The sequence below is a fragment of the Augochlora pura genome, chromosome 6, assembly GCF_028453695.1.
Source record: "Augochlora pura isolate Apur16 chromosome 6, APUR_v2.2.1, whole genome shotgun sequence".
Taxonomy (NCBI): domain Eukaryota; kingdom Metazoa; phylum Arthropoda; class Insecta; order Hymenoptera; family Halictidae; genus Augochlora; species Augochlora pura.
In genome coordinates, this window is record NC_135777.1 from 22814418 (window position 1) to 22831042 (window position 16625).

Consider the following 16625-nt stretch of genomic DNA (forward strand, 5'->3'; position numbering starts at 1 on the left):
GAAGTTCGTTCGCGAATCGAATCATTGTTCGAAATAAAATATAGTTATCTATGAGATTATTATTTTGCAAATGTTTTCTTTGGAATTTTTCGAATTTGTGAAACTCGTAGCGTCGAAAGCAAGAGGAATTGTTGCGGAAAGGAAGTGTTAAAGGGAGTGGGTGGGAATTATGTCAGTGGGAGAGTTATGCCAATAGTAGAGTTATGTCAGTGGTAGAATTATGTCAGTGGTAGAATTATTATTATTTTCAGAAATTTTATATTATTCAAATGCTAAATATTAGCTTAATCCGAACTACTCTGTATATTTAATTTAATATTTACTACGCATTACAATATTCAATTTAAATATTTAATTAAAATATTTAATTTCTCCGTACACTTAAGCAATCTTTCTCTCATTCAAAAGAGAAAATTGCCACGTTAGTTGCTCTATTCTTATACCACTATTTCACCAAATACGCGAACACACCGTACCATAATTATTCAATTTAAATAAACATTTCGTCCCAACGATTACACCCCAATTAAATCTCTATAAAAGTTCGTGGCTTACAACCATCCGTGGCAATTAATTTTCCACACTAAACAGCTACGATCTACGGTGGCATAAATGTCGGAGAAAAGTTGCGTCGTTCTATAGCTTCCATTGAAGCGCGGATGCTTCGCGTCGAGAAGGACAGCTCTCCATTTGTTCTCGCGGACCTGTTAATTCGTAACAAGCTGAATTCGTTCTCACAGCTGTTGTAGTCCTTATCCGTGGCGCGCGACAAGCGCGAAGAATTCTTTTTAGAATCGTTTCGACAGCGACACGAGGAGGGGGTGGGGGGAGAGAGAGGGAGACGGGGCGAAAAATCTGGTCGCGCATTCGGCGAGCGCGAGCGCGGCAGCATTTTAAATGAAAGCGGGTTCTTTAGCGGGCGCTGTGTTCTTTCAGGACACGAAGGGTTAATAGGCTTTTTAATGACTGCGCCGCCCGTGTCGAAAAGAAGCTTAATAATTTCCTTTTGAACGGCGATCCCAAAAGAAATGATTATGTTACGCGGAACGGGCTCGGCCCTGGCCCTCGATTCAAATTACTTTTTCCCCCTCCACCCCCTCCCCACCATCCCCCGCATAGAAAAATTCATTAACCCGAGTTTGTTAACCGGCTGGCACACGCGTACTCAAAGCGCGGACAAGCCCGCGGAAGAAAAATAGTCGGCCCCGCGTGGCTGCTTCGACATTTCCGAAAACTTATTAACCGGGAACGCAAAAGATCTCTTTCATATTTTTCACAGATTTTTCACGTTCGAACCGGCGCCTTTTTCCAACGCGCGCGCGCGCGCGAAACGATGAACAGTTTTTATTAATTACGCGCGCGGATCTCTTTGGTGAAGGATTATAATAACGTCGACGGTGACGCAGTTGCGTCGACTTTTGCATCTTGGTTTAGGAATTTTGTTACGAATGCAGTTTAAACATTGATGGAATATTTTTGGTATTTTTACCGTGAAAGATCGCGCGAATTGTAGCTCGCGTGAAATTTTGATAATTTTTGACAGATTTATTCTGTTTTCTTTATGTTAGAAATGTGGTTGTTTCGAGCGGATGAAATTCTTCTGGTAACCAGAGCACTGACTATAGAGATGACTATAGAGTTACTATACTCTATGAGAGTTACTATACTCTATGAGAGTTACTATACTCTATGAGAGTTACTATAGAGATGATTCGCGTATGCGTCAATTGTTTTTCGATCGTTCCTGCTACAGACTGTGAACATCGACCCAACCCTATTGGAAAACCCTATAGTTCCGACGCTCCGGCAGCGGAACGAGTGTTAACGAGGTGCGGAAAAGAAAAACGCCGAGTGCCGGGCGCGAAAGGGGAGCGGTGTCCCCGCGATATCGATTAGATCCGATCGCTTTATTATTCAGGCCTGCGGGACGATTAAGCGTGGGGCCGCCGGAGAGAGAGAGAGAGAGAAAGATTCATACGAGAAATCGTAATTCCCCCGTTTAATTGGAGACCTCGCACTTTCTCGATCGAGTTACGACCACCTTCCGGGTATGGAAGTGTCCGATCTTATAGATAAGCGGCCGCGCGCCGTAGATCATGCACTCGATCCCTCCCTGTCCCCGGGTTTTTCCTACGTCAACTCTATTCCCCGTTCTCAACCCGTCCTCTTCCGATTCTCCCCCGTGTTCTACCTTCTTGTATTTCTTTTCGTTCTGACCTATTCCCCTCTCCTCTCTCTCTCTCTCTCTCCTTCTTCTCCCTCTGTCTTCGTCTCTCTGTTCTTGTTTTTTCTTCCCCGACGAGTTAGGCGGCCGCAAGTAGCGATGGCTTCGAGATGATCCCCGGAGATTGCTCCGCAAACGTTGTTGCTGCTACCGAGAAGAGCACACCACTTCGCCCGTCGGCGCCCGAATTTTGGTAGGAAGACGGAGCGAAATTGTCGGGGAAATTGCGCCGGGCAAATGTTTATTCGCGGGGCCGTTCGAGATTTTTGTTAGTAATTTCGTTATGGGGATCTTGACGGTCGAAGCGTCGGAAGATATTTTATTCTGTTATTATAGATATTCATTCGGTCGATTGTATTCTATTTTTATTACGTGGGATATCATTGATGTCCTATTTCAATTATATTCTATTTCAATTATGTGGCATTTCAATTATATTCTATTTCAATTACGTGAACATTTCAGTGACATTCTATTTTAATTACGTGACATTTCAATTACGTGGGATTTCAATTACATCCCAATTATGTGGCATTTAAATTGCATTCCATTTCAATTATACTGTATTCAAATTACATTATATATTTCGATCGCATTATATTCTAGTCGCTCTGTACTTCAATTATATTGTATTCCTCTTGCAATGTATGTCAATTACACTGCATCTCAATTGCATTAGACTTACACTGGTGATTGAATGAATTGAAAAAGCCTCGAATCACGTAACTAAATCACAGCCTACTTGAGTCACTGAGTTATCGAAATACAACGTTATATTCCAATTACACTACATTCCAATTATGTTATATTTCAATTATATTGTACTTCAAATACGTTACATTCCAATGACATTGCATCTCAACTGCATCAGCCTTGCACTGGTAATTTAAATAACTGGCAATTGAATGCATCGAAGGCCTCGAATCGCGTAACTAAATCACAGTCTACTCGATTCACCGGGCAATCAAAACGCAACCTAATTAAATCGGTGCATCGAATTAGCACGTAATCGAGTTAACACGGCGAAGCTCGAAAGCGAGTTCAGCGGTCTCCGAGACCAATGGTCCGAGCTCGGGCTCGCGAAGAGTTCGTCGCAAGCCGTGGAAAGGCGACCGCTTAGGGCCCGCGAGGCGCGACCCAGTTGCTCGCAAGCTCTTTTACCGGGAGAGTCTCCGGGGCCCATCGCTAGGCAGCCGGGGCCCCGTCGCTTGGACCGGTTTCGCTCTCCCCCTACCCCGTGGCCGCGCGCACGGCCGTTTTTCACCTTTTTGTTCGTCCTCCGGCGTGTTGCTTTCTCTAGGTGGGCTTCTAATAGGTACCAAGGCCCGCCAAAGCCTTCGCCGCTCCGCTCGCGCGCGCGCGCGCGCAGCCTGTTGCACACCACCACCACCACCCTCCGCCGCTCTTTGTCTCCTTCGTCTCCGCTCCCCCTCGGCAACCAGCCACCTCTTCCCACCGCTCTCCGCGGCGTACCTTCTCCGCCCTAACTGTCCCGATCTCGATTTCTAAGTCTCTCGCCGAGGCTCGCCGCCGCCGCCGCCGTCGTCGTCGTTGCCGCCTTCCTTTTACTCTGCCAACGCGGGGATATTATTCGAGGAACCCGGGATCCCGCGAACGCTCATCTATCGGCTCGCGGATCCTGGAGGGATCGTTTATCCCCGGATCAATGCCGATCTCTATACGCCCCTGTCGGCTCAAGCTCGATCCTCTCTCTCTCTCTCTCTCTCTCTCTCTCTCTCGCTGCTGCTTCGCACCGGCAATTTTCTGCGTCGCAAATTTCTCTTGTTTCTACGCGTCGGACTTTCGGCTCTGTTTCCATGGAGATCTTTCCGAATATCTGTTTACGCTTCTCGCGGACACGGCGATGATTTTAATTTATTATATTGTCTAGATATTGTTTAATTTATTATATTGTCTGCGCGGCGAGAGAAGGTTCGTTCGATTTTTATCGCGAAGGATTCTTCTATCGACGATGCGACATCTTCTTCTGATTTATTACGGCTGGACTTAGCCCTTCGCTCTCGAAGACTCTTTAAGTGTTAATCTGAAACAAATCTTCCGGCTCGCAACGTTTTAATTTTCGAAATCTAAATTCCATTTTTATAAAAATGATCTCGCGACGTGATGGAATAGCTTGAACGGTGCCTCGGTGTCACCAATTCGAGCGCAAAGGGTTAACGTTAGGGTTTCCAGGTTATCACTTTCATCTAGGGTTAATGCTTTAATTATGACAAAAATGGGCGAGTCGAATTTAAGACAGCGAGAAGATCCGAAGGAGCCAAGGCTACTGATACGATAATATAGATACATTGAAATGATTAAAGGAATCGATCAGATTATTCTCCGTGTCTTGCAATCGACGGATAGAATGTTTATACGTATGTTGTATAAATTTTCTCGGTCTAACGTGATCGACGAAAATACGCCTTCGCGCGAAGGTCCGCTCTGCGCGCGGTCATTTGTTCGACTCGTAACAGAGATTATCCGATAGCTTTCACTTAATTGTTGCGATAAACGATGCCCCCCTCCTCCGCCGTTGTCGAAGCAAACCTGTTCCCGCCTGAAATCCTTGCGAAACGATCAATCAATCGATACAAAAGCTTTGCACAAGGATCTCCGCCGTCCGAGATCGCTCGCTCGACTCGCGCGCGGGACATTAACCGAGACAGCTCCTCCACTTCGCGGTATGCTCGTCGCAATTAGTATGAAATCGCGTTCGATGTCTCGCGACATAAAATCCGCGCATGCGAAATTCGCGCGGCGCTGGATCCATAGATCAATGCGTTAGCGTTTAGTTTAACTTAATTAGTAGCGCGCTCGCGGTCTCCGCGCGAATTATTGTAATTCCGATAAGAGCCGGCTTCGCCTAATCGGCGGAGGCCCCGCGGAGGCGAGTTTTAAAACGGCGTCAACGCGCCGATGTAATTGGCTCGCGCCAACTAATTTGTATTCCGAATAAGAGACGAGCTAATTGATATTCTCCTGCTTATACTTCAAAGAGGGCCGGGCGCGCGCCGCGCGGCCCCGGTCGACTAGCTTGTAATAATGAAACATACCGCGGCAACTATCCCGGGGACTCAAAGGAGATCCTGTTTACCGCGCGGCGATCCCCGGGCACCGCTCCTCCTCGCCTATCGACTTGCCGCCCGTTAACGCGATAACAACGATACATGACTAAATAGTCGCTCTCGAACACTTTCTACGGTCTACGCCGAAATCGAAGCGGCTTTGATAGTCGGCCAACGGCATTCCTCCCGACGACCGCCATTTGTTGCTCCTGTTCTCGCCGCAGCGGCCCGTAATTGTTGCGGCGGTAATTGGTCCGCGGGTTTTCGGCGATTGAGCTAGAGCGGATGAATAAAATGGAGAAAAAGAGAAACGATTTAACTTAGATATTAAATGTTAATTGATTATTAAAAATATTAATATTAAAATTGTTGGGAAGGGAAGTACGATATTTGTAATATTAAGAATTGCTATTGAAAGAATCCGAACCGAGTCATTTCGTTTCTTTCCATAATTTTGAAATTAAATGAATTTTGGAATATTAAAACGTGACAGACGTCTTAAAGACGGCTTAATAACGTCCCAAACCAGAAATTATTTTAATAAAATAAAACACCTGAAAATCACCAATATCATGGCGTAGTACATTCTGCCCAAAAATGGACCTAAAATGGACGTCCCCAAGTCGTTCAATACTTCCAGTAAACCTCTCCCAAAGTAAAATCGCTATCAGAGAATCGCAAACCTCGTCAAAAGTAGCCTGATAAAAAGCAACAGCAGTTCCGCGGGAAATCGTGCGAGACAATTGCCTCGACGGCTATGAAAACGGCATGAAAACGTCCGGCGTTCGCCGGCAGGTGCGCGGACTCGTCTAAGCTATTGAAAAACCGCGTACGCGAAAGGTGTAGCAATTTGATCGGGCTGGGTACGTCTTCATCGGCCGTTCGAGCGAGGTGGATCGTACCGCGAAATTGATAATCGCGAGAGTGGATAATGGGGAGCTGCATTTCAGACGAACGTGGGCCCCATTCTGGTCTGTATCAATCCTTATACGGACGTCGGGAATCCATTGACCTTAACGAGCACCAGGGCCGTACCTCTGGCGCCCCAGCTGAACAAAGTCGTCCAGGAGGCGGTGCGCCAACAGTCGGAGACCGGCTATCCGCAGGCCATCATTCTTTCCGGTAAGATGCGCGCGCGCGGTTTTTTTAGCCGTCTTGCTCCGTTTTCTAATGGCACGTCGAATAGATAGAGAAGATTCTTGGTTTCTTGTTCAGGGACCAGCGGCTCGGGGAAGACGTACGCGTCCATGCTGTTGCTGAGACAGTTGTTCGACGTTGCCGGGGGTGGTCCGGAGACGGACGCCTTCAAACACTTGGCCGCCGCTTTTACCGTGCTCAGGTCTCTGGGGTCCGCGAAGACTGCCACCAACTCGGAGAGCTCTAGGATAGTATGTACACCATTTTGACGATCGCAATTTTGAATTTTCATTCGCTTGGAATAAGATAGATCTAGGAACGATGATACGTGTTTTCTTCAGGGCCACTTCATCGAGGTCCAAGTGACGGACGGCGCTTTGTACAGGACGAAGATCCACTGCTATTTTCTGGACCAGACTAGAGTCATCAGGCCTCTGCCAGATGAGAAGAACTATCATATTTTCTATCAGATGCTGGCTGGCCTGTCGAACGAGGAACGAGGTAAGCTCTTCATCCTTGTCTTCACTGTATACGATTTTTAGACGATCGAGTTTCACAGACTTTGTCCTCTTCGAATATTTTGTTCAAAAAATTCTTGGAGTGTCGATGATCATTTATATTTTTATTTATTGATAATTGTGGTAGATTGGTGGATTGGTTAAATTATTGTTAGATTGCGGATATTTGTGGGTGATAAAAATTGTTTTTACCTGTTGCAAGACACGGGATTCCTTTCTTGTAATGCTTTTAGTAAGCCAGAAATGTCGATACTTAACCCTTTGCACTCCGAGGCTTTCTCTGACATTTCCACCAATGCCAATATATGCCGCACTAAATTATTAATACCGTGAGATGATCGTGCGTTATCCATAAATGGAAGAACGAAAGCTTTTAATTCTTGTTGAATTTCACGGCAGTATAATAAAATTTTTTTTTTAATATTATCCGAATAAAAATATCTAAATATAATATATCAAATATCGAATCGAAGTAAAATTCATTATATTCCCGTGAAATTTAATAAAAGTCAATTCTATCCTTAACTATTTCTATTCGCATATTTTATACGATTACCTTATAGAATTAATAATTTAATACCGCGGTATCTAAATATAAAAATATCTAAATATAATATATCAAATATCGAATCGAAGTAAAATTCATTATATTCCCGTGAAATTTAATAAAAGTCAATTCTATCCTTAACTATTTCTATTCGCATATTTTATACGATTACCTTGTAGTATTAATAATTTAATACCGCGGTATCAAATGGCTGATTCTTTACGTCGCAAAGGGTTAATTCTTGCGAATCCTCGCGCGAATTCTGCCGTCGACTTATTATATTTAATAACAGCCCTCGTTGCACGATGTTCCAGTGAAACTGAACTTGGAAGGTTACAACTTGAAGAATCTGAGGTATCTGCAACATGGCGACACCAGGCAAGACGAGGCGGAGGATGCCATCAGGTTTCAAGCTTGGAAGGCATGCCTAGGTACGCGCAAAAAAAGCTCGCATACCGTACCGCTGCGTGATCGAGCGATCCTCGACTCCCATAATCGATTAAACTGCATCGTAGATCCTCGCAAGAACGAGCACTGAAAAAAACTTAATAAATTGTTTAGCGTCGCATTAACCGATCGGGTACGAACGACGACTCGTCTTTAATTGAGCAATCTAATAACTCCTTCGCTTAGATTCCTCTCAATAATTGAGCACGCTGTTGGCACGGCAATCGAATATTAATAGCCATCCGGTGGATGACGCGTTAACAAGTTCGCCCGCCATTTATTTATTCGCGTCGTTCTGTATTAATTTCTTTCCGACGTTCATCGTCTTAATTGCCTCTGAATATTCCATACTGCACTTTATCTCTTTGCTGATATACTTTAACCAAGGATGAAAATTGTTGTAGAACTGTTTCATACGATGGACTCGAGAAATTACGAGACTTTAACATTAGGTTAAATTAGAAAACTAACTACTTTCAAAATATTTTATAATATTCCATCTAAATGATAATCTTTCAATTTTCCTAAAAACAATATCCTTGCACTAATATCTCCATTATAAGGATTTAAAGAAAATTATTTATTCGAATAAATCTCCTAAAACCTAGCTATAGAAACAATATACATACCATCCCAGAAGACACTGTTATGAATTAATTAAAATTGTTTCCAGGTGTCCTAGGAATTCCATTCTTGGACGTGGTTCGAGTCCTCGCCGCGGTGCTGATCCTAGGCAACGTCGGCTTCACGGATCGTCCAGGTGTGGAGGTCGGCGTGATCGGCGAGAACGAGCTAGCTTCCGTGGCCGCCCTTCTCGGTGTCCCGCCGCCGGCCCTTCTCCGAGGTCTGACCTCCCGGACCCACAACGCTCGCGGACAGCTGGTGAAGTCGGTCTGCGACGCGAACATGGTACAATAATTGATCGGCCGCGATTGCGACCTGTATAAACTTTCGTCCGTCCTGTTCGTGCCGAAATCCATGTTGAAGGGTCTTTGTTTACGCAGTCTAACATGACCAGGGACTCGCTGGCGAAAGCGCTCTACTGCCGCACCGTCGCCACCATCGTCCGCAGGGCAAACAGTCTGAAGAGATTAGGCTCGACCCTGGGCACCCTGTCCTCCGACTCGAACGAGTCCGTGCACAACCAGGCCGAAGTGACCAGCCAGCACGCGTCGACCATAGGCAGCTCGGCTGGTATGCTAATTGATTAATCCAAGGGTTGTTGATTAATCCAAGGCGATGACTGAAAGAAAGACGCCATTTTAAACATCTGCCATTTTGATCCGCTCTGAACGACGCGGTTGATATTCATAAGGATCTGTGATGTGTTCTATTAGGTTTTCTGTTTGGTCATTTGAAATTTTAATATCTATAGTACGTGTTTATCTGCGAAGTATATATTTTTCAAAAATGGTATTTATAATTATTATTGCGCTAGCAAGAAGGCATAAGCGACGATGTTAATTATACTGTACGATAAATATTATTAACATATATTATTCGCCCACTTGGCAAAAATTCGTGATTTGTATATCGCAGAAAATAATTGACTCTTCTTCTTTTAATTCTAGATAAATTAAATTCTAATTTTTACCAAGCAGAGATAACTCCAATAAAGATAAAAATCTGTTTTCTATCATTTTCGAAAATTTCTTTGAAAAGCATATAATTTTTAACAAGTTATGTTGCTTTTATATAGACCATATCGTTTTTACAGTATCAAAGGATTTCACATTTTGTGAACAGCGGTGCAATAAATTACCAAATATGTTAATTGCATAAAAGTTTACTATTTTCTCTTGTTTCAATAATAGACAGAACTCTTCCTGACAAACTTAATATACATAAAGCGAGCCTTTTGCCACAGTGATTAAATCTGTTGCAAATAAAAATCTATAATTCTATAATCAGTGATTCCAATCGAGAAAGAATCGTGAAGAATTGAAATGTCAATGTTATGGTCGTCCAGGTGGCACCGGGTCCAGGAGCATGACTGCGCTGAACAACGCGGTGAGACACGCCACGGACGGTTTCATCGGGATCCTGGACATGTTCGGTTTCGAGGATCCGAAGCCCAGCCAGCTGGAGCACCTGTGCATCAATCTCTGCGCGGAGACGATGCAGCATTTCTACAACACGCACATCTTCAAGAGCTCGATCGAGAGCTGCCGCGACGAGGGCATACGGTGCGACGTGGAGGTCGACTACGTCGACAACGTGCCGTGCATCGATCTCATTTCCTCCCTGGTGAGCCGACCGAACAAATTACGGGAACAGTTTTTTTTTTTCCCCCGCGGCACCGACTATGACGAATCGCTGCCGCGTCGCGGAACGCGATTGCAAAATAAACGACGACTTTAATTCGATACTGAATAATTGACAGCGAACACTGGCTATATAAATTATTTGACAGTCTCGTCAATATTTTACGGTTTTAATTTGATACTGAATAATTGACGCTCAACACTAGGTTTATAAATTATTTGACATATAACATAATATACGACACATAGGACATTTATTAAAATTAAATTCTTCAGGGATATTGTCATGTATATGTACATTTAGTTTTCTTAAAATAATGTTTATTCCAAGCCTAAACAAAATCAAAATCAGTTGTAAAATTATTCGTCACAGAATCGCTCGGCAATGCCAACAAAACCTCGTCGAATAAAATGAGATAAATTATACTTGAATATATAAATGAAATAGATTACAATTAGAAACAATTAAATACATTGTTTTCTGTTATAAAAATTGATCCCTGAAGAGGTTAATAATTATTTTTAATAAAATCTTAATCGAAGAAACTTGGATTCTATTTATTGTAAAATGACGCGGCAGCGACCCGTGAGATTAGACCGTGAAACGTTAAAGCTGGTCCAGCGAAGATATCTTGCGAGAGAAGTGGATTCCCACGGTTTGTTGTTTCGTTGCACAGCGCACCGGGCTGTTGAGCATGCTGGACGTCGAGTGCTCCATCCGAGGCACCGCCGAGAGCTACGTCGCCAAAGTGAAGGTCCAGCACAAACAGAATCCCCGGCTTTTCGAGCCCAGGACCGTCGACTGTAGATCATTCGGGATCCAACACTTTGCGGGGAGAGTGACTTACGACGCGTCCGATTTCCTTGGTGCGTATTTTATTGCCTCGGATTCGCTCGGTTGGCGGACATCGATCGAGCACTTTAACTCGTATTCACTAGCAGTAAAATTACGTCGATTCTCGAAAAAGTTGACGCGCGCATTTTAAGAACGCGAAAAATCGCCTCCACTTTGAAATTGGACAACTCGGTTTAAAAAAATCGTACAGTAATCAGCGAGTACTCATTTTACAGAAGAAGGTTCGTATTTTCGAATGGCGTAGGTGGAATTTGTTTAAAAAATTTTTTCCGTTCCAGGTAATATTGCAAAGTAGAACAAAATTTCCAAATATACTTGTATTAGGATTTCGCTTATATTTGGTTATCTGGAAGAAGAAAAATTTTTTTGATAAGATATAATTATTAGGATCGAAAGTGGCAACCTTCCTCTTTAAAAAGAGCATCGGTTGATTGTCCTACGATTTTTTCTCTCAGAATTATCGAACTCGAAAGCGGGAGCGCGACGGTCACCTCTTGGTTTTTACCGTAAAAATCGCCTCCGCTTTGAAATTGGATAACTCCGTAAAAAAAAATCGCCCGACAATCAACGACCACTCATTTTACCCAGGAATCTCCGTGCTTTCGACCGGCGTGACCGTAACTCGCCTAAAAAATTCGCTGCACCCGAGCCGGCGCGTCAAAGTTGATCAAGATTTCGAAGAATCCGTGCGCGCCGTGTTACACGGTGCCCACGAATTCGCGTTATCCGAAACGAATGAAATTTTCCAGACTCGCGCGTACACCAATCGAATGGTATACAATCACCCTGCGTGAAATCGATATTTTCTGGTTCTCGTACGATTTTTGTTTTGCCGGAGTTTTATCGAACCACTTTGTGCCAGCCGCGCGCTCCCTTGGAGGAAGCGAGACCGCCTTTCGCGCCTGTGTCGGCTCGTTGCAGAAGTAATTTTCGGTTTCCTCGCGCGAGAGCAGTATAGTATACATGTACTCGGGGAAAACCGAAATTACTTTTTCAACGAGAGCCGGGCGATGGGATGTTTGAAGTCGGAGGGTCGACAAAGCGTTCGAAGGCGAATAGTTGTCGAAAGGATACGAGATTGCCGCGGGCGACAGAGATTGTGGAGATAATCGAACCGGGGTGGGGGTTGGATTTCTATGTTGCGAAGACACGAACAAGGACGTGGTGCCGGACGACCTGGTGGCGGTGTTCTACAAGCACACCTGCAGCTTCGGTTTCGCGACCCACCTGTTCGGCAGCGAGCTGAAAGCGTTGTACGCGAGCGACACGGTGCCCCGAGGCGTCAGCTTCCGGATATCGCCGACCTCCCACACCGACCTGTAAGGAACGACGTTGTATCCGGTCCGAGGGAACCTCTCTCATCTCTCTCTTTCTTTCGCTCTTTTGTCTCTCTTCTCTCTTTTCCTCTTGATCTCATCTTCTCCCTTTTTCCTCTTGATCTCGTCTTTTCTCTTTCCCTCTTGCCCTCATCGTCCTCGCCTAGCTCTCTTTCGCTTTCTTGTCTCTCACTTTCTCTTTTTTCTTCTTGCCCTCATCTTCTGTCTTTTCCTCTCGCTCTCATCTTGCTCCCTCTCTTTCTCTCGTCTTCTCCGCCGCAAAGCGGAGCGAAAGGAAAATCACAGGAATCGCCGTTGACTGTCTCTGGTTTCAGTTTGAACGGGGACGAGCCAATCTCCACGTTGACTCAGGACTTCCACACGCGGCTGGATAATCTCCTGAGAACTCTCGTCCACGCCAGGCCCCACTTTGTCAGGTGCATTAGAAGCAACGGCACAGAAACACCGCTGCACCTAGACAGAGGCGTGACTATGCGTCAGATACGATCCCTTCAAGTTCTCGAGACAGTAAATCTAATGGCCGGCGGTACGTCTTGAAACTACTCCCGACGTTCAATTTGCATGCTCGCTCGTCGCCCCGACGTCACCAGACGTTCCTCCCCCGGTCTGGACCCCAACACCACCACCACCACCATACCCTCCCCCCAGCCCTCGTTCCCGTCGAACAGCTGTTCCGTCGTAATAGCAAAATTAGCCGCGGTTATTTTACCATTAGCTTCGTGTGCTTCGTCCTCTATTATTTGATTTCGATACCTTGGAATTGAAATAGACAATATTTATTCGTTTCGAATATTTCAGAATCGGTGATGATCATTTTTATTCGATTTCAACACCTTAGAATTGAAATGGACAATATTTATTCAATTACAACATTTCAGAATCGATGCAGATAATTTTTATTTAATTTCAGTACCTTAGAATTGAAATGGATAATATTTATTCGTTTCTAATATTTTAAAATCGTTGCAAATAATTTTCCTTTAATCCCAACACCTTAGAATTAAAATAGGCAATATTTATTAAATTACAACATTTTAGAATCGACGCAGACAATTTTTATTTGATTCCAGTACCTCTAACTTGAAATGGAAAAATTATATTTTAAACACTCTTAATTCTGCTTAAATCCTCCAATTTAATAAAACCGAATAAAAATAGAATTACATGTCCTATTCTCCTAACTAAAAATTTGTCAAAGAAAAATAAAGCCTAGAACTTGGTATCTATTATCAAGAGCAGTCCCCAATTAGGCAGAACGAAGTGCATTGAGCCGAACGGCGTCGCCCGGACTCAAAGGCGTCGCGAGATTGCTAATTCCACGCAGGCCCCGCCGTCATTCGAAATGATTTTATGATCGTAGGATACCCCCATCGAATGCGTTTCAAGGCGTTCAACGCCAGGTACAGACTGATTGCGCCTTTCAAGCAGCTGCGCCGGGCCGAGGAGCAAGCCGTCGAGGACACCAAGCTCATCCTTCAGAATGCTCAACAGTTGAAGAGCAAATTCGGCGCCAGCACCAGCTGGGCGTTAGGCAAAAGGCACATATTCCTCAGCGAGGGCATTAGACAGCAGCTCGAGAATCTCAGATCGGAGACCAGGAGGAAGGCTGCCACTGCGATACAGGTGAACCGGAAATCACCAAACTAACCTCTCCACTGTTTAACCCTTTGCACCCGAAGCCATTTTAACTGTGAATGCGAAATAATATTCCCGACTCATAGTATTTCTATTCTATGAAAAAAGGTGCGCTTTTATGCGTATGAAATTGATTTTTGTTGTAAAAATGATTTTGGAACGTAATGGAATAATTTTAGTGATGCCTCAGAGTCACCATTCGAGTGGAAAGGGTTAATCGACCCGCTGAAATTCACTTCGCATTCGCAACACGTTGAGAAATATTTTCTTAATAATATTTGGTGTTAATTATTTTTTAGAATCAAAGAAAAATATAAAATAAACACTACATAAATATTAAAAAACGACTGTACGAACCACGATTATTTACAGGCGACGTGGAGAGGCTGGCGGGTGCGCAGAAGATGGCCGCTGCGGAAGACGGCGCTGGTCGTGACGTCCGGCCTGGGTCAGAAGAAGCCGCAGCAGCCGACGTCTGGCAACACCGGAACAGTACAACGGAACGTGACGACTTCCGGCGGCACCGGGACCGGGACAAGACCGAGGCCGCAGCCAATCGCCGGCACGCCGCCGCCGGATCCCTCCGAGAAGTGCGCGGATCAGAAGATGATCCAGCAAACGTGCACTCTGTTCGGTCTGGATTTGGTAAGAGGATCTTCTCTCTCTCTCTCTCTCTCTCTCCCTCTCTCTCCCTCGCGCCTTAACCGCGTCGATCCTCGCGGCCAACACGAGTACGGGCGTACACAATAGCGTGTCCTGGAACTTTGTTTCAGGAACGACCGCCGCCGGTGCCACCGAGCAGAAGCTACACGGTAACAGGTAACACGAAATTGGGCTACCCGCAGACGAGGATCATGAAGATGCCGTTTCCAGGTAAGAATCGTCAGACTTTTTCCCCTTCTCCTCCACCTTTCAACACGTTTCCTCTTCTTCTTCTTATTCCTCTTTGTTCTCGTTTCTTTCGTTGCGTTCACTCCGTGTTGCGAGATGCATCCGACGTTCACCGCTGAAAGTTTGCCGTCGCCAGTCTTGTTGCCCGACGGATCCCCGCCATTGTTCGGAATCGTCGCGATAAAACTTGCGGATCGCTGATGAAAAGCTTTCTAAAACTTGCTCTCTCGTCCGCGCGCGGATCTGCTCGGGCTTCTTCGCGGCCGTTCCACGGACGCGGTTTTGTCTCGCGACCGGCTCTCGTCGCGACACTTTCTTTCGGCTGCTACGCCAATGCTCTTGCTCCTCTTTGTCTCATTTTTTACTCTCTTGAGCCTTGGGTGCGCACGCTGTCTGCGGGAATGCCGGCAATCTTATTTGTCAGATCTGATTCAGTTTGATTGGGGTTGGTTATCGCGAAACTTTAATCTCTTCGAGGACACGATTGATCGTCTGAAATTGTGTACAGTATGTTACACACTTTTATCAGTTACTATATTCAACCCTTTGTACTACGACTCCTTTCACACTGCGTTGATTAGTAGTATATTTAATAAATTAGTAATATTTTTAATAATAGGATCAGACAATTTTTCTTTCCTGCATAGGTCTTCGTTTACCTTTGTTTCTATACATTGGCAACAGAAGAATTTATTTTTACTTCGACGTCGAAGAAATTAACCCCTTGCACTATGACTCCTTTCATGCTGCGTTGATTAGCACTTATTTATTCTTAATATTTTTAATAATAGGATCAGACAATTGTTGTTTCTTCTGCTATTTTTATTTAATTTAATTTTTAAACTTTGATCACAGATGAATTAAATTTGATTTCGATTTAAAAGAAATTGATAATATTAATATTTAGTAGATTTTGCATGGAAGCCTTGTCACGAGTCCGACTCGTTATTATAGCCAGAGCGACACGATTTGTTTTCAGAAGAGGGCGAGGGCGAGGTGGTGCTGCTGAAGGGCGAGACGGTTCTAGTTGTGGGAGCGTCGCCGAGCCGGGGTCACCTGCTGGTGGAGCACAACAACGCGACCCTGCACGTCCCTTATCAGTTCATGGAGCTGAAGCCCTGCAATATCAACGTCTGAACGCGTTATTTATTCCGTGCCCGATTTATACCTAAATACAACACTTCGTCCGCTGCTCCGAGCGAGGTGGAGCGACGGGGGGTGGTGGTAAACGAGGAAGAAACGATATCGGCGTGTGTCGTCTTTGATTGGAACGAAGTCTGATCGCGAGAACAACGCCGATGAACACACCGCCGGAACAAAGTTCGACCGAAGATATGCCCGGGGAGGGAATTGGTCGGCGATTAAACGGGAGACAAACAGCGGAGAGGCGGAATCGAGGCGGACGGTGCTCCGCAGGACACTGAACCTCGTCCTTTAATTAATTACACCGGCCGTTAAGCGAGGTTAAACGCGGAAGTCGCGCCGCGACGCCGGTGCTTATCGCTCGTTCGAGACGCTGCGCGACGTTCGCTGAAAACCACGCCCCCCCCCCCCCCCCCTCTCCTTTGCTGCGACCCTCTGGGCGCCACCACCCTCCGCGAGTCACGTTCGTCTTCCATGTAGATAAGTGCGCAACGCCGTGCGCGTTCTCGAATTAGTAAGCATGTTAGCCGGTAGAAACGACAGCGAGAGACTGTTCGC

At 45.1% G+C, this 16625-nt stretch overlaps 1 protein-coding gene across 1 annotated transcript in view; it reads left to right on the plus strand.

The window, feature by feature from the left end:
- The window catches only part of Dachs (unconventional myosin-IXb-like dachs), a 104687-nt gene extending 88626 nt beyond the window's left edge, over positions 1-16061 (plus strand). Inside the window, exons 4-17 of the mRNA XM_078182758.1 lie at positions 6243-6414; positions 6508-6680; positions 6771-6930; positions 7809-7925; positions 8615-8850; positions 8946-9135; positions 9911-10188; positions 10883-11072; positions 12209-12380; positions 12713-12924; positions 13759-14021; positions 14406-14678; positions 14807-14906; positions 15904-16061. Of these exons, the coding sequence (XP_078038884.1) occupies positions 6243-6414; positions 6508-6680; positions 6771-6930; positions 7809-7925; positions 8615-8850; positions 8946-9135; positions 9911-10188; positions 10883-11072; positions 12209-12380; positions 12713-12924; positions 13759-14021; positions 14406-14678; positions 14807-14906; positions 15904-16061 (2694 nt within the window). The remainder of the gene's footprint in view (positions 1-6242; positions 6415-6507; positions 6681-6770; positions 6931-7808; positions 7926-8614; positions 8851-8945; positions 9136-9910; positions 10189-10882; positions 11073-12208; positions 12381-12712; positions 12925-13758; positions 14022-14405; positions 14679-14806; positions 14907-15903) is intronic.
- The last annotated feature ends 564 nt before the right edge of the window (positions 16062-16625 follow it).